A 27,137-nucleotide genomic window follows, 5' to 3' on the forward strand; every position below is an offset into this window, starting at 1 on the left:
TGAAAACGTGCTGAGAATAAAAATGTGAAAAACACCATTAAAAGAGTTAAACAATATCGTTGTTTCGAATGTTATGCCTGTGGATTTTCTATAAAATATAATGTGGTTCTAGTTATATTTGTATCTTTCTTATATATTAAATAAAACAATTGTATATTATGTTAGGTTTACCAATTGGTATATATCCTTGAAATTAGTGTCGGATTGCGGTCTGTTTTCGAAAACACAAGAAAAGTCTAAAATAGTAGGACTTCAATTAATAATGATTTAAGTGTAAAAGGTAATGTTATTCAGTACAAGATATTTTCGTTTGAACACACCGATGTAGCGAAATTGCCTATTTACAGCGCCGACGTTGTAGTCCAATTTTGACTTACAAAAATATAGTAAAGCTAACAAAACACCCAAATGATTACATAACAATATTTATAGGAATATTACATAATATCAACTATTATATTTTGTATAATTTGTAATTCAAAATAAAACTAGAATTTGAAAATGTCTTGTTTTTAGTGTTTGTGTTGATATTCTCAGGTTTATATCTTTAAAATGGCTCACCGTCTGTATAATTAATTCGTGTATTGTGAAGTACCTAATCTGTGTTTTCGTTCCGTCTTATATTTAAAATGGTTGCTTAACACATTGCAATAGTTCCGATTAGATTTCCATTTCACTTCGGTGGCGCCACACAATTTATCTCCGCTTTTCGTACAAAATTTAGTGATTTAGTTTGTGTTTATTGGCAACCTTAACTTAAAGGCAGCACGCTAATTAATAAAGCGCGTAGTTGTAAAAAAATCGTCCGAAATTTAGGAGTTTTGTATTTAATACGGTTTTAGCGTTTTAACAACATTTAGTTTGTTATTCAGTATTTATTGCTCAAAGGCGAAATACATACATTCTATGTTTTATGTGTTTTATAACGTTTGCATTCTGTTTAAACTGTAACGTGCTACAACTTTTTAATGGAATTTTCAAGTAACACGTCATTGTAATTTACATAGAGTTTAGGTTGGCCTGCAAAAGTTTGATTTGTTTTTTGAAAACATGTCGCATATGTTAACTTTCTCGCTGAAGTCACGTCACAACAAAAGCACGACGTTCGACAATAGTGTTTTTTGAGAAATGACATCTCAAATATTACGAATGAGTTCACACCAAAGTGGGATCGATAAAATTCGAAATATACCTTTGAGCCGCTTTTGTAGACTGAGAATGTGAGCCTACAAAACAAACGTATACCATACCTAAATGGAATCAAATACATTTTTTTACTTGTCTTTGAAGAATTTATCCAGAAAAAATGGCACGAAATATTATATACAAACGTTGATCTATATTTTGTTAACACATCTAAAATATCATGTCCTTATACTAATACTGAAGTCTTGTTAGAAAGAAAATATTGAAGTGTACCTACATAATATGTAATTAGTTCATAGTTAGTGAATATTTTCTAGGAACACAATTGTTCAGAATATTCAACAATAGAAGTTTTAACATAAAAAATAGCACAATAGTTTAATAATGTAAAAATATATCTAAGCATTAACTAGTTTATTTTGTTACAAAGCCAGTAGTGATAATTCTAAAGACGCATATTAAAACTAGTCCGGAACAAATGTTTTAACAAAAACTTTTAGCAATAGTACTTGAGAACTGTTTTCTATACTTTTATTAGGTTTAAAGTTATTATTTCGAAAACGATTTATTGCGATAGCTATAATATTAAATTTAATAACAAGGGTAAGGTAGGAATTCGAGAAGAAAGAAAATCGGTTAACAAACGGTTAAAAACTTTAAAATGGCTTTATAAAAATGTATGAAGAAATGCTTGTTAAAAATGCAAACTATAAGCGTAATATTTTTCAATGAAATAAAACAATTATTTGCTATATGACAATTAGTATTTTGTTTACGGTCATTACTGCTCAGCTCACGAAAATTTATTGGCAACGTTCAGTACAAATCTCAAGTTAAGAAATGTATACCTCGGGCGAATAATTTTGAGAATTTATAACTGTCATAATACGTCCAGCAACAATAGCTAGCTAAAATATATTAAAGCTCTTTTTTTCATTCCTAATAGGCCATTACTAATAATGTATGCGAAACGAGCCAAACTTCCGACGCCTGAATGAGAATTATTCTGATCACTTCGAAGAATTCGTCGAGTTCCGTCCAAGTCTGTAAAATATTTAAGAGATTATAGGTATATTTCATGTCTAAGCATTGTTATCAAATTATGTTCACGTTTAACATTTAAGTTGCGATTACAGTATTCATCATAGTGAATGGCGGAGTTCAGATTTTAATACTTCAACTAAGGGTATTAATTTGAAGACGAGTTTTAAAAGGCAAGTTAAATAGTAACCTATATATGGTTGATATGTCTATTATTGTTGACGAGAAAGACTCGACGGACGTTTATAAATAATGACCGGCTCGTACGGTCCGTCAAAAGTATCTAAATCGGTCTTTGTCTGTTATCGCGGCGAGACCGAGTGACTCTGTTCGGAGGTATGGCCAGTCTAAAATACAAGTATCATAATAGTGACAAATCACAACGTCGTGTGCGTAAGCGGGGTGAGCTATGGTCGACATTACCGAGGGCAAGGACCCGTCAAAAATATAATCTTCAATTTTCGCGTAACCGGGTCGTATCGATTGGGTCGTGTCTGTGACTTAAATCTGCAGGTGTAGTGCAAGCCGGCGGGCTGGCGAGGACCACCGGCTACGAGCTGGGCATAAATTATGCTCGCACGTCTCCGGAACGACACACGGACATAGAGATAATGATATGTAGACGACAGGTAAGACAGGTATAGGCACGCACCGTGGTGTTCCTGTGGAGACGGAGCACAAGAGCCGCGGCGGCGGGCAACAAGAAGAAGGATATTTTAAAGTAGTTTTGAAAATCCGGCGAAAAATGAAAAGCCGCCACCGCCAGCGCTACAGGGCAACTTGTTGGTTCGCAGGGTCCGGAGTCGCGCGCCAGTACCAGTGAGCGGTACACCGCCGGACGGACGGTCACAAGTTTGCACGGTTTTACTACAACATAATATAATATTATATAGTGTGTACAGCGAAACCGTCGTGCAGCGTGTGTATACGTATTGGGAGTTCCATTGTGAGTAGAGTGCGCGGCCGTGCTTTGCCCTGTACACGCTGTAGTATACGTTTATGTGTGTTACCCCTCGCCGCCGCCGCCGCCGCCGCCGCCGTTACGACCACTGCCGTCGTCAAATCGTCGCAACAGGTGAGTACAACAAGTAGCTCTACCCCGCGGCGTGCGCTTTCCACGACCGCCGTCTCCGTCTCCGGAACGGTGGGGAATTACAATTGAAATGGGTAACTAATTATTATAATCGTGTGCGTTATACACCACTGTGTACGGCGTGTATGATAATAATAATAATATGTCGGGTGCAAAAAAAAAAAAAATACAATCTCAGCCGAGTCGGTCCCGGTAATATGGTTTATAACGTACAGTCGACGACCCCGCACGGTTTCGATAATATATATATTTTTTGTAAGTGTATTCGGATCTAATAATTGTGGGTACACACACAAATTTATTAGTCAGAGTGATTAATTATATACATCACGATAGAAAAGTAATAGGTCAAAGGCCGAAAATAGGTCACATATTAAAGAATGACCGAATTCGAAATGCCCTTTTTGGTTTATATATAGATTTTTTAATATCTATGTTTTCAATCATATTATTATCTTTAAATTAATCAAACATAATAATACACTTTAGCGTACCTATACTGTTTTGGGCGCTGATTACTACTGAAATGTAATCTAAAATGGGGTTTTTTTTTGTGGTTGAGGTTTTATTTTAATGTTTTGTTCTATACTATATCTATATAAAAGCACTAGTGCTGCTCAAGTTTTTTCTAGGTTAACTTATATATTCTATAATTTATTATCGTGCAACACATTCAATATTTTAATGATTTAAAAAACAAAAATGGTTAGGAGCTACATAAAGTGTACAGAATAGAAGAAAATATACTTAAATAACACTTGTTTGTGTCCATAAAGTGGTTTTATAAACTGTTTAAATGAATATGAAAATTAATGCACGAAAATTGGAATCTAACATGTTCATCGTTATATATTGGGTTTAAAGCTTAATCAGCGTAAATGGGTTTTATCTCGACCATAATATTCTAATTAGTGCTCAGCGTAGTAGTTGGCCTGTTAAAAATACTATATTAAACCACGTTCGTTTAGATTATAAAATTAAATTCATTCGAGCGAAACTTTTTTAAAAGCAACTTGGCAGAATAATGGCGACACTACCGATTTAACGGTTAATTATCTTGCAATAGATTATAATATGTTATCATCGGCTAAACGTCTAACGAATGATTAATTCAGTGTGAACTAAAGTGTGCCGTAGTACACTAGCTCGATCATTGTTAGTAACCAATAGACATTGTTAAATAATAATAATATTTACATTTTATAACTGGATGGTTATCAAATACAGTACATCAACATACCTAATATGTATATGTTTTTAAAAATTGTGTTTATTAATTTTATAATTAGTGTACTATATAATTATATATTGAGATGTGTTAAACGCGGAGTGTACAGTAAACAACAAAATAACACACGTACTATTGTGTTAAGTTCAGATAAGTTATATCGTGGTAACGAGGAAGTTTAATCCCCTATTGCCTTGTTATATCACGCTCTTTACCGATACATAATCGAAACTCGACTACTTAGGTACAGATAATGGCTGTTGGGGAGCGATCAGTTTGTCTATGGAAATTTATATTATCGGTTATGCGTTCGTTATATCGACTTACTCATAATACAATCTATAGTTTTTATTATTATTAAAAAAAAAAAAATGCCTGCTGAAAATAATACAAAAAGGATACGGTATGATAGATAGTATTGGATTAAGTAAAACATATTTCGGATCCATACGTTTCGAAGAACTTAATAAAAAAATAAATAAACTGTACAGTCATTGTCGCTGGTTAGTGTCGTATAAAGTTATACATAAAGTAAACATAGACCATTGGACGAGATCAATCATCGCACTTGATGAATTTTGAAGTTCAACGGGTTTATTTGTTTTTGTTTTGTTGTCTTTCTCCTCGGAGAGCATCCGAGTCAGACTTAAACGTGACTCGCTGCTTACGGGAAATCAATTAATTTAATTAAAATCTCTAAGATGTGTTTACAACATTTTGTCGATAATGTCGAATTTTTTTTCATTAAAGCATACACTTTGTTGTCATGGAGCTTTGGCGATGATTTTTTTTCTTTTCTCATACCCGTCCTTTTATTTTCCTTTCTTTATTCTTTTTTTTTTTTTTATACTTAGGTTAACCCAACGTGCTAAGTCCCCGTCGGGAATGCGCTGCGCGAGGGGGAAAACAAAGAGAACCCCAAGTCTGCTCACGCGGACCACTAATGTGGGCGAAAAACATTGGCGTCATACTCAGAGCACCTATTCATACACGTGATGATGTTTTATCATTATTGTGCCTTTTATTCCCAAAGGGGGAAACGTATTTATACCGTTGTATGTACGCGTAAAAGCTGCCCGTGCAAATCATACCGCGAAGTTTTTGTGCGTTTTTGTTCTTGTGTATGATCACATGTGTGTGCAAACAAACACAATCGTGTGCTGGTAGGCATATTTCATTGAAACTTTAGATCTTCAAAAAACGATTTATATAATCACACAAATAAAAAGTTACGCACCACGATACCGGTGGAGGTGGGGGTGGTTAAGCTATCTCTCAGCCGCAGCACCTGTGTACGGTGTGAGCTTCAATCGACTTACGCGGTAACCGTCATTGTGGCGCCGACCTAAACCCAAAAAGGTAGTCTGTGAAATTATACAGCAAGTATACAACAACGATAGGCCGTCACGCGTGTAATTTTCTTCTCCAGAGGAAAATTCATATGCGGAAACGCACAAAATGGTCGTGAGGCGCGTTTACAAATTGTGTCGCGCACGTGACCCGGTAAGTCGAAGTTATTATAAATGTTACCGAACGTGACCGGCGGCTACCATACACCGAGGAGACGTATCTCGTTATAATAATATGTACCCACCTACCTATATCTTATAAATCCTATTTTGTAAAAGAATAATAACAAAAAAAAAAAAAAACCCCACCGCTTTGCTCGGTATTCCATATGATTACAATGTATTGTGAAACGCGGTGATTGAAATTCGAGGAAATGTTCGTTTGGTGAATACCGAAATGGTGCAAAAGGTCTGGATAAATCTGTCAATCTCATCATGATCCACATTGTACTACTTCTTTAAACATTTAAACCAGAATCTTATAATAGATGGGAGATGTCTGCCTTACCACTCCTTCCCTTCCCCGTCAAACCCTCCACTGGTGTATGCGCATACAACTTCCAACAGACTAGAAGTGCATATTATAGTGTTATAACATCAAACCTACGGTGTTTTTGAGTAACAAAACTACTCGCAAGTCGCAAATGAATCGGAACAGTTTCCAAACTGTTTTTTCGTTAAAAGACTCGCTCAGTCAGTGGTGGGACGAGCTCAAAACTATAGAGAGCCAAAGTTATTCTTTCCCCAAACGCAAATTATCTACCCACTTCTATGGTATAGGTGATTGCCTCTGAAATGATCGTTTGTCACGCTACTGTCCAAAGTTATCCAAAACACTTGTCCATCATCACAACATGTTCTACTTTAAGATAAAATCAAATTAATTTAATAACAACAAAATAATATGTGGTTATGCAAACTATTTTATGTACACCGATCTCAGCGCGCTAAAGTGTTACACACGTCTAATATATCATTATTATTATTACTATTGTTTTACTCAATAATCCCCAAGACAACTAAAGTTAATTATAATTTTAAACATGGTGGTTAAGGCGTCATGTATAAAGTTTGATAAACTGCGTAGGTGCCAAAAACAGACAGAGACTTTAAACGGTAGTAATAAGCCTTTGCTTAATTATAATAATCTTCTAATATTATCTTTAATTTGGCGTTAGCTTGGATGTTTACATGAATTTTTTTTTTTTTTAAAACAACAACGAATTCCTTGTAGATTAATGTATAATGCAGTTCAGACTATAATCGACTATTACGATAAGATGTTTTATATATTTGCATTTGTAAAATTTATCAAAAGAGTTTTTTCAACAAAGAAATCGATTTTATTTTATCTCAATTTTTAGAACGGTAAAAAAAGCAATAATAAAAATACAATTGTTGTAAACGCTTCCGCTGAAACTCGTTACATTTTTCTTTTCCGGAAATATTATTACATACCGTATACATGTACCGTGTAACAATAGAAAAACCATTACAAAATGTTCAACAAAAAATTGAAATGTGGAAAAATATCATCAACACAAGTTTTGCGAGTATATGATGTGTAGCGTGATGTTGTTAAACGTCTAGCAAGAGATAGAAATATTAGAAGAAAACTATTAAAGAATTTTAACTCCCATGGTTGTTTATTGCTGCACGTTATTATGGCTAATTTTTATAGATCGGTCTAATCATTATGAGAAGTAGTTATACTGTATAACTACTAATACTGAGAATGTTTATAAAAAAAGCCATCATTTTATAGTTTAGAGAGAGACACGTTTAATTGATTTGTGAAAATTAGTATGTATTATATATTATGTGGCTTTGAGCGGCCAATTGTATATTTTAATGATAATCACCGATTAGCCGTATAAAGAATAAATTGTCAGAAAAAAATGTGTTTCTTTTTTAAATAGGCACGGAAGCTTTTTCTTCTCTTCTGGTGACATATTTTAATTTACATCTTAGCAAAACGTTTGAATAGTTGAACTATGTAATCACAACTCTATCACAAAATTCATTAAATACACTTCGTTTTTCTCCAAGTATTTTAATTAGTTTTCGCTAAAAATTGCAATATAAGTTCAAAGTAATATTCTTAACGATTTTTTAGAATAATCAAATGTTCGCTGATAATCTTAATTTACTACCGCGTTCAATGGTGCGCGATTAATCCAAAAGGGTCGTCTAAGTATTATATATTGTCGCATATTACCTTTGTTTATTGAAAAGGTCGTCCCATAGAAATATATGGAAAAAACAAATTACACGACCGTATTCGCATGGTGTGGACTTTAATAATTCATGTTTTAATTACAAAGTATGTCAATGATAATTTACTGTTACATTTTTTTTAGACAATCATTTTGGTTGTTATACAACAGCTTAACAAAACAATCAGAATTACTGGAAAACAAAATCATTTCCCTTTTTTTTATTTGCTTATTCTCTTGTATATTTAATAACGTCGTTAACAGACAGAATTTGTTTACAAACAGCGATGCAAAAAAAACATTTATTATTTATTTAATTTATACGATAGTTCAAACAAGTAATGCGCGTTTGTCCGGTGAATTTTTTTATTCTACAAAGAAACGTCTGTGATATCATTATTTTGTATAGAAAATTAAACCAAAAGAAATCTCGAGGGTACATTGTTTTTGAAGTGATTGTAATAATAAAGCACTCAAAACTCGAGTGGTTTAAGCGTTTTAAGAAAAAACTTTCCGAAATTTATTCAAGGATTTAGATGTTTTTTTTGTTTCATCTCTTCTCTTCTTTTTTTTTTGTTCACAATTGCTGTTAACTTGCTCTATTTTTCACTCGGATGCCGTAAAATACGTTGACGACTTTATTCAATACAATATTCCCGGAACTAAAAGAAAACGTTATTATGCACCTGAAGATTTAAGAGTTTTTTGTTTTGCCATCAGTTAAACTAACTAAACATTTTTCAACAAAAAAAAAACCCTGTCGGCTTGAACGATTTTATTATACATTATTTAAGACGTACAAGTAGTTATAAATATTGAACTTAGTATTTAAAAAAAAAAATCATCACAGGCCGTTTATTTAACTTGCACAAACTTATTACTTATACATGAGTGTCTTTAAATTTGTATTTCAACGAAGAAACTACACATTTAATACTGTTGCTTACATTTATTTGACTGCATCGAGTCTTGGGAAAACAAACGTCACATTGTTTCAGTGTTTCTTTTAATTTATGAACACCATATAGATAATATAATAAACTGGCAAACGTCTAACAATGTTAAACGTGTATTGGACTATATAAGCGTTCATGTCAAATTCTGATCGGTATGTTAAATGAAGGTCGACGGCACATTAATTATAAACATGTTCACGATGATGTGTACACTGGCAAAACAACAGGTACAATGATATTTGTAAGAAAAAATGAACCATGTAAAAACTAAAGACAACGCGGTATGATACAAATTTAAGAGAAAATTGTCATTTTTTGGGACACCTGGTCAAGTTTTAATAAAGCATTAGGTCCAGTCCAGGCCAATGGAGAAACGCCTAAAAGAGTTTAACACACATGGCACTGGTAAAACGGAATACTATTGACAACACCAAATATTGTGAGGACTAAAAAAAAACATTACTGTTAATTTGATAAAGTCGCATACAACGAGTATAATATGGCCGTAATGTACAGGTTTATTAGCTGATGGGGTTGTGCGGGTAAACATACAATACACTATAAAATATTACACGTCATATAATGTTTAAACGGTGTTCAATTAAATTAATTAAAGTGTCGTCTACGTCCAGGTGGGCCATAATTAATTTGACACCATTTCATCATTGAGTTAACTACCGTGTTGTAACATATACATAATAATTATAAACGTAGCAAATGAAATTGTTATTGATAAAATAACACACTCGTATCACCCCACACGCAGCATTAGTATAGTGCGGAACAGAAAGGCTTAAGTTGAAGCGGTGAAAATCAGAAGGGTATAAGTGACTTTTATACAATTGTTCAGGAAAGTAAAAAAAAAACAAACTATTACTCCCGTTCTTATGGGTTATGTCAAAGGGTTTTTATACCTTTTTCGAAAATGTACAAAAAGTTGCAAAACAACATAACAAACCTACATATTTCATTGGCGAACACCATGTGTGGTCAAAAGCTTGTTTTTGAAAAATGTTTTACTAGTATACCCCTTTTGCCTAAATACTTCGATTATTTGTTTGCATAGATTACAATTCGAATCGGTTTCTAAATTGTTCATGTTAATCTTAATCCAATGCACGAGTAACGCTCAACAATTTTCATAACTATTGCAAAATGTATCCTTAATTAATTAATTTGCTTACAGCACTTATAAACTACTGTATACATCCGGCAAGACAGTAGTAGACAGTACTTTATTGAATATCTAATATCAGTGTCTGTTTTCCATCTTTTTTTTAACGTTGGTGTAGATTATAATTTAAAAATCTACATCAATCTCTATTAATTGTTTTAACTCATATTTAGCGACACTATAATAACACTTTACACACTTTTGGCATACCATATTAACTGTTCATCATTGCAATTCTGACTGTGTTGGTTAGTCGTAGGCAGTTCTGGCCAATCATTCGAATAATCAAGTACATTATAACGCAAATATCATTGCCCATACATATCTGGGCATATATATGTATTTGTCAATAAATGTAATTGACAAACAATATATATTTATTTTTGGAAAATACTATAAACAGTTGTATAAGTTGTGTGGCGGTCTTTTACTTTTATACGATACGACAAGCGGGACGTGGGAATACCGCAGATGCCAACAGTCAGAAAAACTACCCAGCAGCATGCTTACATAGACACTTGAATCGTTGTGCACAGTCTAGGAAGAGTAATGGTATTCTCGGAATACAAACTGGAATAGTCTGGCCTTAGAAAACGGCCGTCTTAAGTATTTTTGTTTACCGGAGATATGTTTTTTTTATAATCGAAATAGTTTTATTGACAATGGACCAACTTCCGGTCGGATTTTACCGATTCGCCGTGTAACTGAGCTTTCAATTAAACAAATACAAAAACAATTTAGACCTGTAACAGGTCGCGTTTAATTATTCACAATAAATGTATACAGGGTTGTTCAAATTGCATGTTGTTTGTTAGTCACGTTTCTAAAAATAGACCACTATTTATTAGATTTACCCGAATTAAAAGCAGAATGATGCAACAAATACAGTTTCGGATAAATACTTCTTAAGTTGTTAGTATTTAAAGATATAGGTTGGGGTTGAGGTAGACTAATGTTTTTATATCCACATACTTATTTCATTAATAAAATCACCGTAACACGAAGTTTGAATAACCTGTACTTATAAGGAGGGACTTGAGCTGTCACTATATTATTTGGTGTTGTTGGAGTTTTCAAACTTACCCCTATTTCCAGACAAGTTTCAGTTCCTTTTTAAGTCTGCATACAACTATAGTAGATCTCTCGATCAGACTACCGTTGACAGATTTGATTTAAAAGCAACGGTCTTACGCGGTTTGTATCCTTTTTGCATTCTTCGAAAGCTTGTTAACCTTTTATCTGACCCCCTTACAACTAACGTTTGGACAGTGGGATTTGCTTTAAAAATAAGCTTATTCCGCTGTCAACTTTCTATAAGAAAACTTCACTGACGGGAAATTGATGAATTGGATTATCTGCAATACAATAATGTATTTCATTGTACCGTTTATTATAGTCAATAGGGGTATCAAATTAATAAAAAACATGTCTATATAGATTAGCAATGGCCTAATGGAAATACATATGTAATCTATATATTATTCAAACAAAAAAAACCCATTATTTAAGTACTAAATTAAGATCAGTATTCAAACATAAATTATTATACGATAATGTTATAAAAAATAAAAAAACTTCCAAATTGCTTCTGAAATTAAAAAAAACACAGAATAATATGTTTGCAACAAACCACGTATCAATTTATCTACAACGTCTCTTATCAGCTATTTTCTTCTGATTTCTGAATAGAAGTTTAAAGTTTTCTTCATATTGTGCACAAATATTGGCAAGCCTAAGATTTAGCTTTTGTTGCTAGAATTTTCAAACGTCGTTTCTGTAAAATATAAAAAATGCACATGTGCGCTAAGCTATCGATATATTACTCAGCTTAAACATACCTCTATTTTTGTATTATTTACACAACTTACGGATACTATTTTGTGTGCTTATTATCAATAAACAAACAATTTCCTCGGGGCCTTGTACCGCATATCGATTGCTCAGTGCTCTATATAAATGTTGCATGTACGCTGTAGAGAGTATTGTTACTTTTATATAAAACAAAATATGTATGTTAATTGGTTCAAAGTTGATACACGACGTTAAAAGCATAACGAAACAAAGCTAATACTGTTTATTGAGATAGATTTTTTTATCAAAACTCTTTAAACAGCAAACAAACATGTTTAATATTTTCACAGGCGAAGTCATGTGGAAAACAGTTCCCCCTCATTGGTTCTGTATTTATAAAAAAAATTATATACATTTTCAAAGCCAAACTGAACCTTCCTCCGGTAGTTCAGAGCCTGGTATATGTATTATGGTATTTCACATCTACTTTGAGTAGATAATAATTTCATAAGCATTATCGTGTGGTATTACTAAGGTAAGGATAAACACAGATAAAAAATATTATTTGATCGCTTGATAGTGAAGTAAACTGTATATAACATTTATGATACATTTTACAATTTTTTTCATGCTTCGAAGGTGTGGTGTAATTGCATCGCTCGCTACGGGCTTATATACTTGAAACACAGAAAACAGTTATCAAATAATGTGTAACAGTGTGTAGATATCTATTAAAACCAATATTACAAATTCCATGTGTTCCGCATTGATACACGGAAACATTAGGGTTAAACGCAGTGATAGCTGTCTCACACAGACGTGTACCAGTTTACCGGGAAGCCTAATTGGTTTTCATACAAATGGAATTCATGTAAACGTGTGTATTTATTAGAAATTTCTACATCGGATAAAAACCGAACAACCGTAACAAATCCCAACAACTGTAGCTGAAAGAACTAAATTATATTTTCGTAAAAGTATGTAAATGTTAGCTCATAACCTCTTCACTATACCGAATATTCTATAGGTTCATCAATGCACAGACTATTTTATTTAACTTGATGATTATGGTAGATAAAGGTTAAAAGGTAGCACGGACATTTGTAAAATATAACAAAAACATATCATTACAAATTATATTATAATGTCTGTGACGAGGATTTGACAGATTTATTAATTATAACATATAATAAAAATCCCTTAAAAAGCAATGAATGATTAATTACACAAAAAAACTATTTGTTAGGATAATTTATTTAATTTATTTCTTCTGTATATCATTATATGCATTATACCGTTAAAAACCTAATGTAATCTTAGTTTCAACTTCGATTTGAGACCTATTTTCTTATTACCAAATTATATTATTAATAAAGGGTATGTTATTAATTATTATGTTGTGGACGACAATAGGTAATTATGTAAATGTGGTTGTGTTCTAAGTTTTCAATTTATTTATTCTTTTTCTCTAGATATATTGAAAATTATATTATTTAATTACATTAATATGTCATATAAAGCTATCAGAATTTATAGTTTGCTCTGTTGTATTATTCTTCTAACTTGCAAGTGTTTGGGTCAAAGTAAAAATTGATCGAAAAAAAAACTTGTACTTGGAATGATTATCAATTACGGTTTGGATTCCACAGAGTATAAAATGTAATTTTGCGAAAAAAGTCAGGTGTTCACTTTTTATACTTTTGTTTTATGAGAAAAATAATACAAATTGTTTTTCTTAACTCCACGGGGAGTTCCGGTTTGGCCGCTTGGCTTGGAAATAAAGATTTAATGGAATGTCAAATGTTTTTGTTTTTGTTTTTCGAATTGAGCGGTTTTTTTAATACACTTTTAAATACAACAATATTTATTGTCACCGTTGCAAGGGTTTAAATGGTCGTTAGTTAACTGAAAAAAGTAAGATGTAGCTACTATTTGTTTAATGTAGCAAATCTATAAATAATAATCTTGACGACGTTCTCCTAAACTTCTTTCCTGATATTGTACAACGATGTACGAACTTTTCTATAAACAGTATTTTTTCCGTTATTATTATTACTAGCTTTTACAGTATCATTTTATACAAATGTTTTTGAGGAATACAAACAAGCAATATATTTATATTATTACATAAAAAAACACAGCGGTAGCGGCCAAATGTTTTTTTCCACCGACCGGTTTAATGACACTCCTAATGGTTTCAGGGGTCTGAAATAATAATAACAATAAACAAAAGTACACAATTTTTAATAAGTGCAATAATAACTCATCGCATGCGTTTTTTTTACGTTTAATAATTATATTATTTCCTCTCGTAATTTAATTATGGCCGGTAAATGCGTTGACAAAACGAATACAATAATTAATCCCTTTCTCGTCTAAACAATAATAATAGCACCCTTACTCAATTTACATGACGTCCATGCGGTGTCCATGATGCATTGTGTATTTAATTAATATGCCACCAAACAAGAACACATATTAAATTTGACCCGGTTTTCATTTTCATCTTAAATACAATAACGTGCAGTGGTTCGATCTAAACTATTTTTTTTTTGTTTAAATATATGTTTTTTTGAGCGGAATCAAATTATAAACCACTCGAGATGTTTGATGTAAGCGTCTAATAAAAAAAGTTACCCGAAGGAATTTGTTTGGTAGACTAATGCAATTTTACTTTTATGGTTCATTTGATAGATGTGAAATTCATTATGTTTTGTTTGCGGTCATTTGTAATTATGACTCGATTATTACCGGCAATCAATATTACTTGGCGGCATACAATTTTTTTCTGGAGCAAAGTACACTTTAAAATTAAAGTCAAACACAAATCTACAGTACTCCAGCAACTAACCTGAATTTACACGTTGTCAGAGATCTCAGACTTTATAAAGAGTGTTGCAGTATGAGTTTTTATTTTTCAAAAAGTTTCGTTAAATAAACATTATGCATTTACATAATATATTATTATACTCGGCTTAAATTGTTTAGTGTTAAAATACTGATAGCAACCAATAACGTTCAATAATAAAAAATTTATTAAGAACGGAAATTCGTTTGAGTTGTTGTTGTTTTCTTATAATTTGACTTTGTAAAAAATGTGTTTGTTTGACATATTTACTTTGGCGTTAACGGCAGTCGTTTTCGAAGTCATAATCGTAAATGCGGCACCGCTGGAGATTGAATGGACAGCTACGGTTCAGCCGGTCACCGGCGTTACTGACATCTTCAAGGGAAGACAAGAGGGACGCTCGGTGAAGCTATTGTCGACTACGGACCGGTCGGCCAAACCGACGGTGGACAAGGTCACTTGCGGTCGGCGGCGCAATAAGAAGCAAAGGAAGGGTAACAAAAAGCAGCGCATACGGCCGGCCAAGAGCAACATAATAAATATGTTCATATTCCCCGAGCCGACTGGTGGGTCGACGCTGGACGCTTCGACGGTTCTGCCGCGGCCTGAGCTGCCCTTGGTTCACCATCCTTTACAGATTGTTGACGCCCATCCGTTCACCATTTTGTGGACCGCTTATTCGTTTGAAATTACCGTGCTGGCCGTCGTCGCTGCTATCGGCTTAGTGATAGCGATCACCATAGTCTGCGGTCGCCGTCTCTCGTTCCGTTGGCGATCCTGCCAAAGATTGGAGGACGACGATATGATCGCCTTACAACCGTTGAGCTACGTCGTAAAATGTGTATGATGTTATCGTTATGTATTTCTCATTCTTTATCTATTTATTTGTCCTACTTCTTGTGTATAAATTATGTATTATACTGTATGTGTAATAATTATCATTATTGCAACTAACGAGGCATTTAAGTTCTCTGTCACGCATATTTGTATTGTCTCACTTCAAATATACCAAGTTTGAATTGTATTGCACTTCTTATAATTTTACAAATCTTAGCATAAAAAAAAAATATATTCCTTAGTATTCTTTGTTGATTATGAACTATTAACGTAATACTTTTTGTCGTTTGTTCAGATGAAAATATTGTCACATTAATTTAAGCAGGACATTATTGACTGGTTCGCCAAACTGGTTTTTCAATATCGAGTTAATCACATTTACCTATTTTGTTGAATTAACATCTCATTGGTCATTTATAAACTAAAAACAATGTTCGTTAAAATAAAAAAACCTGGAAAAATTCTCGTCACAACGGAAAAATCACTAAGCAAAGTGAATGTAACAGCATCTAACTATTGTTAATACAATATTACGAAGTACAGTTATTAATTTATGCTCTATGTTGAAAAAAGGTATGGCCAATAGTCAAAACGTTTGTATCTCAAACGTTTGGCTCAAGTTTATTACTGATCGATCTGATCGAGAATCATCGGCGGTCCATAGGTGTGTCCGCTGCTATGCCTTGTCTATAGATGTGTATGCACTCTTTAATTGACCGAAGGTGTAAACAATTATTGTAAAAACGGTCTTCAATAACCGACCAACACGTTTGTTGGATAGTAATGAATACGATTAGGTTACGAGTGCTCTGCCAAGTTTACCGGTGTAATTCTTGTTTACGGCAGCGGTTTCTATACCACATCGCCATTAATATTACCATGACCTAAAAAACATTATAACGCCGGCAAATTGCTTGTCGGTGGAAAAATGAATTAATTATGACTCGCGGGTTCTTTATTCAGAATAAAACTCTAGGGGCATCTCGGGGTGTTGCGGTTGCCGGTTTAATGAGGTGGCCTCCGTAGACTCTTTTGAGCGCGATCGTCGTTTTTTTTCTTATAATCTTTTAATATTTTTCAATTAACAGCTATATTGCACATTGCCAGGTTTGCGCCAATGTTCGAATTATCGGGGCACTAACCTGACCATCGCTTAAGGATTAATGTTCAATTAATTGGGAATAAAATGAAGTTTTTGAAATAAAACCAAACAAAAAATGTTGCTCGACTGAAACGATTTCAGTACACACATACAGCTTATTATACAACCTACCCACATGTTTGTTTTTGTATAGGATATTTGAGTATTTTTATTTATCCAAGTAGAAATAGCGCCTCAAGTTAAAACTGCAAGTACACAAAATCGTACGTACTTATTATTTTTTATTCATGTTACTTAATTGAATTCGTTGACATTTTTTTTAAATAAAAAAAATATATATATTTATATAATATATTTTCGGGTTTATAATTTTATTTTACTTGTTATAAAGATTTAATTGATGAAATTCATTTGAAAAAATTTCCAAAAGATGTTTTTTACACTTCGTCGATTTAAATGTTGGATGGAGCTTTCATTAAATTATAACAATATTGTTGATGTTATAAAAAGCATAGATTTATGGTTACCTAAAATTTATTTTAAGATATTTTTTTTTTTACCTTATGAATATTAAATTATGTCCATGTATCAAAGTTAAGCAAATTTCTTCTGAAATATGGTCGTATACTTTTTAACGACACTTAGAAAAAAAGAACCTTTTTGAAACAATATAATGGACCTTGTGAAATACGCCAAGTCATGTTGTACTAATAGATAAACTGAAAAAAAAGACTACCAACAAGTTTCTGTTGATTTTATTGAATAAATAGTCTGACAATTTAGTTTCATCAACTTTAATTTAGTTAACTTATCTTAATTTTAGAAAGGGTCAACTATAACGTGTTTAGTTGTCACTGATAAAGCCAATTTTTTTTAAATGCAACCATATTAGTTTTCGTGCATAAACCTTGAAAAAACCAATTAAATAGTTAATAATTGTTTCGTTAAACCAGTATTTATAAGGTTCGTTTGATTCTCTTTAAATCGTCTACCAAATATATTCGTATGTTTATATAATATTTAACTATTTGTTTATATACAACTGTCAAATCTGTACAACTAACAACGTATTAACCCTTATAATATGCTGGTGATAGAGAAAATTAGCATTAAATTCTAATTTAGCAAACGGCCTAACCATACAAAAATATGTAAATGTAATTGGACCATAATTGCTAGTGGGAATTCAAATTACGAATATGGCAAGCCAAATATGACCTCACATTCGGTCATTAATATACATTTAAGCTAATACAAACCTCTAACGCCTTATGGTGAAGCTAAAAAAAAAAATTATTTCATTACTATACAAAATAAACTATCGTAAATAAAAAAATTCTTATAAAAAAAAAATCAACCCCCGGATTATATCATACTATTATATTGTTATCATGTGTGGTTATTGTGTTGAAATATTGATCATTGGCATCTTTGGCCAACTTTTATCAATTCATTAAAATATAAACGAATGAAAAAAAAAACTCATTCGTTATATTATACTTACGCTGGTTCTTCTCTCGAGAAAATGATCATATTATTGTTCACTGCCAAATGGATTGCTTCGATATTATTATGTTTCAGACATAACAAAAACATTTTATGTATTTACTACAACGGTCCCCCTATAGTCGTTCAGCTCCGGTACTGTTCGTGTATCATTCGAGATGAAGCGATTGTTTTCATTGTTAATGTAACTAGGCTTTGTTTATCTGGCTGTGGGTCTATTCCGCAACGATTGTTTTCTTTATCATCATAATATTTTTCACTAACATTAATATTATCAGCGGCGGCCGTCAATCAGACAGCCATAACATTGATGGATCGAACATTTACTATCTTATCCCGCCTTGTGTTAACTGTTTTTATTCAAATAATCCTTTGTCTGGGGTTGTGTCGTAAATGGTTTCACGTTTATTAATTTAATCTTGTTTACCAACTGTCCTACATGGATAATATTGATGGTTATGCGCGTATAATACATGGTTATTTATATCGTTTGTATGCTGATCAAATGTTTATACACGCTTATAAAGATATTCTAAAAATTAAAAAAAGACCACGTGTAACTTTCACAATGGAAGTATAATTAGAGTACACAGATAATCAGCTTATTCTGGATGAAGAAACAAGTCACCGGATAGGTCAGGTATGTTTGGATAATGGCTGTGCGAGAATTTGTTCTTATGAAATAAAACAAAATTAAGCCCTGTCCTTGCCTCACGACGCCTTTTCGACTTGGGGAGCATCAGAAATTAAAATGTACGGAAAAATATGTAAAATATATATATATATATATATACAATACTTTGCTGTATACATTAGCCAAGCGTCTTCCTAATGTTTTAATTATATTTAACAATTGAATTATAAGGCCGAGTGCGGACTTCAATGTGTAAGTGTAGACCGTTATAGACAATTATTTTGGGAAACAATACTTTAAAACGTTAATTTTATACTTTCACTTCAAAATTGAAGCACCTAATATAATCAAATACCCGCTGGCGGTTACAAACTCAAAGTAAGCCTTTCTCTATTAGTCGGCAACAGCTGTATTAACAGTGTACTATTTTATGTTCTTCGTCGGCCCGCGGTACGTTTGTTTTCTTAAATGTTTACGTCAAGTGTTGCGGATCCTACCCATTAATTGTCCTTGTCAGTGCCGAGGCGCTTTTGTGCACAGCCATATTGTTTCTGGTTTTAATACGGTTTATTTAATATCAATGGCGTTCATACCTACCGACGGAATCGTTTTACTTGCGGCTGGGTCGAATCTCGTATTTAGCGCCCGAAAGCCGTGGGATTGGGGGGGGGTGGGGGGTAGACGGGCAGAGGAAGATATCTATAATAGATTTGATTTGATGTTCACAAACAGCATATTCGACGAACCCGTCGTCCCGCAGCAAAACAAACAGAAAGCGGTGGCTTCGGTTTACATGGAAAATAAACACTTTACATTCGTCCAACTGGTATACATCCGCCGTGACAGCCGCTGCTGATGGCGTTACGGTTTTTCAGCGCTATTTGACACAGTAACCCGGGGCCACGACAACGGAAGGTTTTTTAACATCAACAGGCATCACGTGACAACGTGTACGGGTATGATATTTTACACCGGAAACCATATTGGAAGCCGTCGAGGCATCGCGAAAGCACGCCCATAATAATCAAACGTACTTATCGAACGCCTAACAAGATACACTTGACGACGATGTCTTTCTTATGAGATGAGTTCACTTCCGCAAACGCGTTATATAGGTTGCACCGAGTGTTAGTGTTTATTTTATAAAACCGGCTTGTTATTTTTCAACAGTAAAGTAATTTATTTTTTACCATTATAACAGCTTAAACGTGCACCTTCCGGGGTTGTTAATTTTGTCGGTTGTATTAGAAAAGTGAATTTTCTCGGAACCCGACTCCGAGCACGATGGTCGTCGCGATTATAAGGGTTGACAACTTACGGGAATTAAGATAGAATGCGGTAGGGTGATTAGCAATATCATCTTGCACCGAGTGAGGAGACGATTATTATTATTTTTTTTTTCACTTGCGGTATTACGTTGTCTTAAAACAGACGTCCGAAAAGCGTTGCACGAATATAATAATATTCACAGCTATAACCTATATAAAACACTATTTTCGACTACTCGCTTACGTTAAACCCGAATTCAATATCATAATGTTGTTTGCATTATTCATCTGAAAGTGTTTTTCAAAACGTTTTAAACAAATTGGCGTGGTATTGATTTTATTATGAACCGATTATAATAAATTGGCGTTATTCAAACCTTTATATACTCATAATGTACATATTATATTTATACTAGCTGGTTTCTAATTCCTTGCCAAATGATTTTGTATGCATATTAATTATGGTATTTAGTTTTATCAACTATTACAATTCGTATTGGCTAGGTCCTGTTCATTTCCGTCCGGTATCGATTTATTATAATATACTTATGCGATTTCTTTCAATACGAAATGAGATCCTCGAACCTATTTTTATCCGTTTCATTTATAATAGGGATATACCAGATAGTATGGTATTCACTTCTCGCTATAATATATCTTATCTCGTTACTGCACACATTCGAGATTTAATATTTGATGCCGTATAACTTTTTTCCCTCTTTTCCTGGTATCCTTTAAATATAATAATATTACTCGAGTGCTAAGGGTTCTCTAATATACAATAGCTAGAACATTTCTGTGGACTTGATCGAATTCGAATATTTTGTCTGTATGCACAGTTCCACATTCTATTCTAAGCAAAACCTCTCAGACCACAAACCACAGTCACGACGGATTCAAGTATTCGCACGACTATTATTTTCATTGGAGTACTTCACGTCGAGTCCATAAAGTTTAAACAGTGTCCAATTATATCACACATTTGCTTTGTTCTTAAAATCTGTCTAACAATAAAACTCAAATTCAAAAAGGATATTTTTGGTTTGGCTCTATTTTGTGTGCCTAAATTCTGATTAAATGGCTCTTCCTAAAATCAGTTCACTGTCTTTCAACGATATTCTTTACATTGCGTCTTAGCACGCAACGGGGAAAACATACATTATTCGACAACAAAGAATCACATAAAAATAATTACAAGTGCAGTAAAATAAAACGTTTTTTATAATTTACTTGAGAATTGTACTCCAACAATGAGTTGAGCGTTAAACTATAGAGATTAGAGTGTAATGTTCATGAATTATTTGTATCTACTACAAATTAATTTCTTAAATAAAAAAGTTTAGTAGAGCGAAAAAAAAATATAATATATATTAGGTATTTGTGAAATATGATATGTTATATTATATTATAGTTATTCGTATATTTATAGTACAATTTTTTCAACTTAAAAAAAAATGTAAAACAACTTTTCCATTTTAATTTAGAAACAATCTGAAGAGAATCATAACTAGTTTAAAAAGTAATTTGAGTGTACAAACTTATAAAAATTAATATTCTTACGGTCAGGTTCGGTTAAATTGGTATAAACATTCTAAATTACAAAAATGTTTTTACAACGTATTTTTATTTATTTTTTTAAAATCAATTTAGCAGTTTAAAAATGATTATGTACTCGAAAGGATGTTTTCAACGTGTTTACTAGTATAAGGAGATTATTGGTTATAGGATAGCTGGATATTAGTTCTATTCAGTAAAAAAAGAAGTTTGAAAGAGAATTTGTCACGGTCAGTCGACGAGTAATGGATTACCATACGAATAAATAATAAATAAATGGGATTAATACTAGGTAATAAGTTAAAACAGTTTGCTCTATAATAAGATTAATTACAAGTGCAAATAATGATTATTTTCTTAAAGAACATAATATTACTAAGTCAAGTGAGTTATAAGGGTTTCTTCGACATTGTAAATATATATATACATCGAACTTTAACGAATATAACTCAAACTGTATTATATTTATGCTGTTTATAGAAATATTGGAAAAGAGCAAATTTGGTTAACGTTATATCATTTTAATTATTAATAAATATTTTATACATATTTAATAATATTATGTTTATTATAATACATTTATATACTATCGTGTAAACATGAAAATATTTAAGTTTTGGAAACTATCAATTTTAATATCATAAACTTATAAACAAATAACTCACCCCGGGAATGGCAATAACAAATTATAGCCTTCATAGTTTGTGATAAACTATTTAATGAAAACGTTTGAACTTGAAGTAGTTCAAAACTTTTTCTGTGACAAATCAAACGCTAGAAAATTCAATTTTTTTTTTATTTGTAATAAATAATAATCTTATTGACATGAAATGGTTTGCTCTTTTTCTGTAACCATTCTACATATATTTTGTAAGTTCATGACATAAATGTTAGCCATTTTTTAATTCTGTGATCCAAAAGGAAATTAAAGCACATATTATTACAATGTTTAGGAAACTTTTGAGCGTATTGCTTCTCAATGCACATAATACGCAATATTTCAATTGACGAATAAGACAATAAGCAAGGAGATAACGTCTACAGACGTCTAATAATGGATAATGCGAGGAGACGATTATAATTTAACATTTAATACTTTAATACCTGTCACTTAGAAACAACTTCACTTTGGAATTGTTTGCTCCGTTTTTAACTTTATTCTATTCGTTTTTATTATTTAATTTTATTTGTTGGTCTTTTTTAATTTTTACATTCACATAGTGTACTACAACTAAAAACAACGTCTTAGGGTCCAAAATATTAAATCTGTAGAGATGGGCTGTTTATCAACTTGGCCTAGTGAGGCGATGACCGTATAAATGATTTTATCATTTATAATTATATACATATATTAGACTATAGGTATAAATCGATAGCAGAGATTGTTTACTGATAATTAGCTGCTTACATGTTTATTTTACTTCAAACGTAGATCTAGTAACTCGAGTTAGTTACTTTTTTTTTTTTTATAAAATGCGAGTTGTAAGCCCGGCACCTCGGAATTAAATAATGTAACATAAGCAGTTTTAACATAATGTCATGTATTTTAATTCCTGTATGCTGAAGTAGTTCAATAGCAAGTTTTTTTTATTTTACCACGAATGGAAAACTTGCGGCATTACACCGTTGACATTTTACGACTAATCAGATTTGGGCTCTTTGCCAAATACACATACATATCACAGCACGTATTTGAACCAGAATGTACTGCTATCGGCTGTACAGCCATAATGTAGTACGGTTTATTTATTTTGGCGTAAAAATAAATAGCTGAATTAGCAGTTTTTACACAAAGATAAATAAACCCCAATTAGTATCCGGCTATACTGCTTGGTCGTTATCTTGTACACATGACAATATTTGTAAAATTAATATTAAAGTATAACTTCTGAAGCCAAGATAAATCGCAAAGGGCGGCGACACTTGCCTCAGATCTGTGATCTAATTGATAGCGATACTTCCAAAGTTCAAGTGCTAACTACGTCAACGACGCCAACTTAAACTATTCATCATATACAACTGTATCTGATATCATCAACCGGCCATTATTATTTATTTCTGAACTATTTTAATATATGATACAGTAACACAGACGTTATGCACAATAATATTATACTGCTTGGAAAACGCTCCTAAAAAATATACAATTTTAACATTAGTCGAGTGGCAACAAATCGGTTGCGACCGACAAGACAACAGTCACTCTGAATGAGATACTAGTATTAATAGGTATAATAGGAAAGTACTGTGGTCTGAGAAAATATGTTTAAGACTTTCTTAACATTTTACTAGTGCAGTAATATTCTTTGTACCTACCAAATTTTGCCTTGAATGATATTTTTTATTCAGGCAATAATCTGGGTCAGCCTAGGTCACAGGTCAACAATTAGTCGTGTATTGCTACACCATTGTTTATAGATGGCAAGAATTATACAAAAATAACGAAAAGATCATACCTTTTTTAAATATTTATGTATCGGTCGGTAATTTGTATTACCGACCACAAACGATTACTACAGGTAGATATTTATACTATTTTAAACAACACATTTTATGGAATTCGATTGGATTTTTTAAAGTTTTATTCAATGAAAGAATATTGTAAGATCAAATACGATAAATGTAATCTGGGTCAATTTATTGGGCCTTATATATCACACCGGACTTGTGGATTGGTGATATTTATTATACAAAACATCAAGTCTTGTTTTTATATCAAAAAATGGGTGCAAGAAATAATATATTAGTAATAATTTATTACTAATATTTTTTTTTAATTTTGTGTAGAAAAAAAATATATCCAGCAAAAAAAAATCATGCAAGAGGTTAAAAATAAACTATTTTAACAAGCGAATAAGTTATTCTTAACAAAAAAGGCATTTGATATTAAAGAAAAACAGCGGTTTCCTATTGTTACAGTATACATGGAAAGAAACTTAGCTCTTAGTTTTTTTTTCGTGGTAGGAAAACATTTGTCCGCTTCCGCCACTATCCTATTACAAACAGGTAACTTGACCCTTTGGGACTTGCGCTGATCTTAGTGGTAACTGGTAAAAAACTATACTTAATGTGAACTAATATTCAGGTTATTATGTAGATAAGTAGAATATTGTATGAGTTCGTGATCTTAGTTATTCTAAATTTGGAGACAATGAGCGTGCGAACTTCTTCCAAAACTTAAAATCACCATTTAAGTAGTATAATATGTATGATATTACTCGAAGAATAAATAAAATAATTAATCCGGTTTGCTTTTGTTGGTTCCCATCACCCCTAAACAAAATGTACGCCTTTTTAAATTGTGTTTATTTAATTATTTTTTTAACACACAATAGGACACTGGGATGAGTAATTTTTTAAGTTAATAATACTTTGTGGTATAGGACGTTACAACGAATCCCAGGTGATCGTCCTTGTTACCGCACATTAACTTTCAAACACAACGTGATACGCAGACCTGTGAAATATTCGCTGCGTTTTTCATCGTTGCAACTTTTTAATTAAGTATGAAGTATATATATATATATATATATACATATTTCATAACCAGCGGGAGGCAAACTGTAAAAAAGGAACCTTTTTCATTTTCTAAACGCTATTAATGGTTGCGTTAAAATAAAACGCATTTCGAGTACGGTTAACAAACGTTGTAAATTATTAATATCAATTAGGTCAAATTAATCGGCATAATATTATATTATACGTTTATTAATTGTTGGGAAAGTCGTAAAATAAAATTTATTAGATTTAGCTAATTTAATTTCCCGTTCATTAACATAACAATATGTGAAATGCGTTAGTTTGTAACGAACACGTATGGTAATTTTCCTTACATATTTTGTTTTATAAAAATTCATAGCTTGTATCTTATCGGATAAACATTTCTGTCTAGAGCGTGTGGTGTTACCTAACTTCTTTACGCTGCTACATCAATAAAGTATAATATTATACGTTGTTTCGATATTCGTTTCATAACAACAAAGCCAAAGTGAAACATATTATCTTTTTATTTGTTTTTGATGAATATTTACCGTATCGGCGTACGTTGTTCACTTGAAAATTGTATTATTCCACTGGAGGTGGTGATCCTAATGCGCAAAACTTGTTACACGTCGTGATAAAACCAGATGATATACAAAGCTTTCAGTTGAACCTTTTTGTACGACTATTGTTTTACATAAAATACATTTATAAGTGGCAAGTTAAATCCGCAAGCTATACAACGGTGATAAGTCTATAAAATAACTTATTTTTTAGACATAAATTCTATCTATTTACTCATTCTGATCGGATGATTCATGTCGTTAGGTTTTTTTTAAACACCTAGCACGTATAAAAGTTTGACTATTAAAATGTACTACCATAACTATGAACAGTTGAATTTAACAAAACAAATAAAGATTTTGTTTTTAGTAATTTTAACGTTAATTTTTATATATATATATTTGTTTTATTAGTGAACGCTGTCCGGCCGTTTCTCGAGCCGCAGAACAACATCTAACAAAATAGGTTGGTCAGATTTTAGGCGAGGCAGCAGTCTGCCGTCGGCGCCGTCCACCACCGGCACCATGTTCTCCAAACTGAAATCGGGCACGTCGTCGGTTGGTCAGGGCGCCCAAGTATTGGCTACTAACAACATCTTAAACTTGTTCGAAGTCGGCAAACTGGTGTGCTCAGCGGGACCGGAACTCATATGGAAAGTTTACGAAGGATTCCGAAAACCGGACGGCAAGGTAAGAATTAATGAAAATTATGTACCCTGTAATAGGGCTTCGGACTCTAAGACTCGAAAAGGGTCACCGAAAATAATTCGATTTGAACGTTTTTATATATTTAAGACAATTGCACTGTTGCTTTTCCCTGGCAGGTCCCACATATTGTGTTAAATGCCCAGTAAGGCCTCGTGGCCCTTGACAATTGTCTGGCGCTGCACTGTCTGAATTTAACTATAAATTAAAAATTCAAAACTATTAAAACACATTTGATCGTCATCGGACGTCGGCACGATGGAGTCTTATTATATTGACTACGAGTGAACAACGGTAGATTGTACCGATAACGTTTCAGACGGTTTAAAAGCCTTTTACCTGAAGGATTATTACGGTAAGCCGCAGGGTAACGACTTTCATTAATATTATAGTACCTATAGATACCCACTTTATGTAGTTGGAAGGTACATAAATGTGAATAAATAAGTACTCCATATCAATAAACATTGCCACTTACTAGAAATTACTCGAGTGTTCTATATTTTACTGAATAGGAGTCCGTGTATTTGTGCAGATGGTTTGTTTTCAGTTCGGGTCTGGCTAATTATTATTTTCCCATTGTTAAACCAGAATGTATTTTACTTATTTATTTTGTTTTCTATTATCAAGCGACGTTGTTTTGTTT

At 32.5% G+C, this 27,137-nt stretch overlaps 1 protein-coding gene across 4 annotated transcripts in view; it reads left to right on the forward strand.

Annotated features, from left to right (window-relative positions):
- The first annotated feature begins 3,034 nt into the window (after positions 1 to 3,034).
- Positions 3,035 to 27,137, forward strand: part of LOC126832749 (SCY1-like protein 2) — a 97,487-nt gene continuing 73,384 nt past the window's right edge. For all 4 annotated transcript variants that reach the window (XM_050563652.1, XM_050563653.1, XM_050563654.1 and 1 more), the window contains exons 1-2: positions 3,035 to 3,262; positions 26,201 to 26,476. In XM_050563652.1, the coding sequence (XP_050419609.1) occupies positions 26,312 to 26,476 (165 nt within the window). In that variant the 5' untranslated portion in view covers positions 3,035 to 3,262; positions 26,201 to 26,311. The remainder of the gene's footprint in view (positions 3,263 to 26,200; positions 26,477 to 27,137) is intronic.

The sequence above is a fragment of the Adelges cooleyi genome, unplaced genomic scaffold, assembly GCF_023614345.1.
Source record: "Adelges cooleyi isolate 19-005CV unplaced genomic scaffold, UGA_ACOO_1.1 ACOO_flye_CR_arks_rails_tigmint_CR_PRNA_167, whole genome shotgun sequence".
Classification (NCBI taxonomy): domain Eukaryota; kingdom Metazoa; phylum Arthropoda; class Insecta; order Hemiptera; family Adelgidae; genus Adelges; species Adelges cooleyi.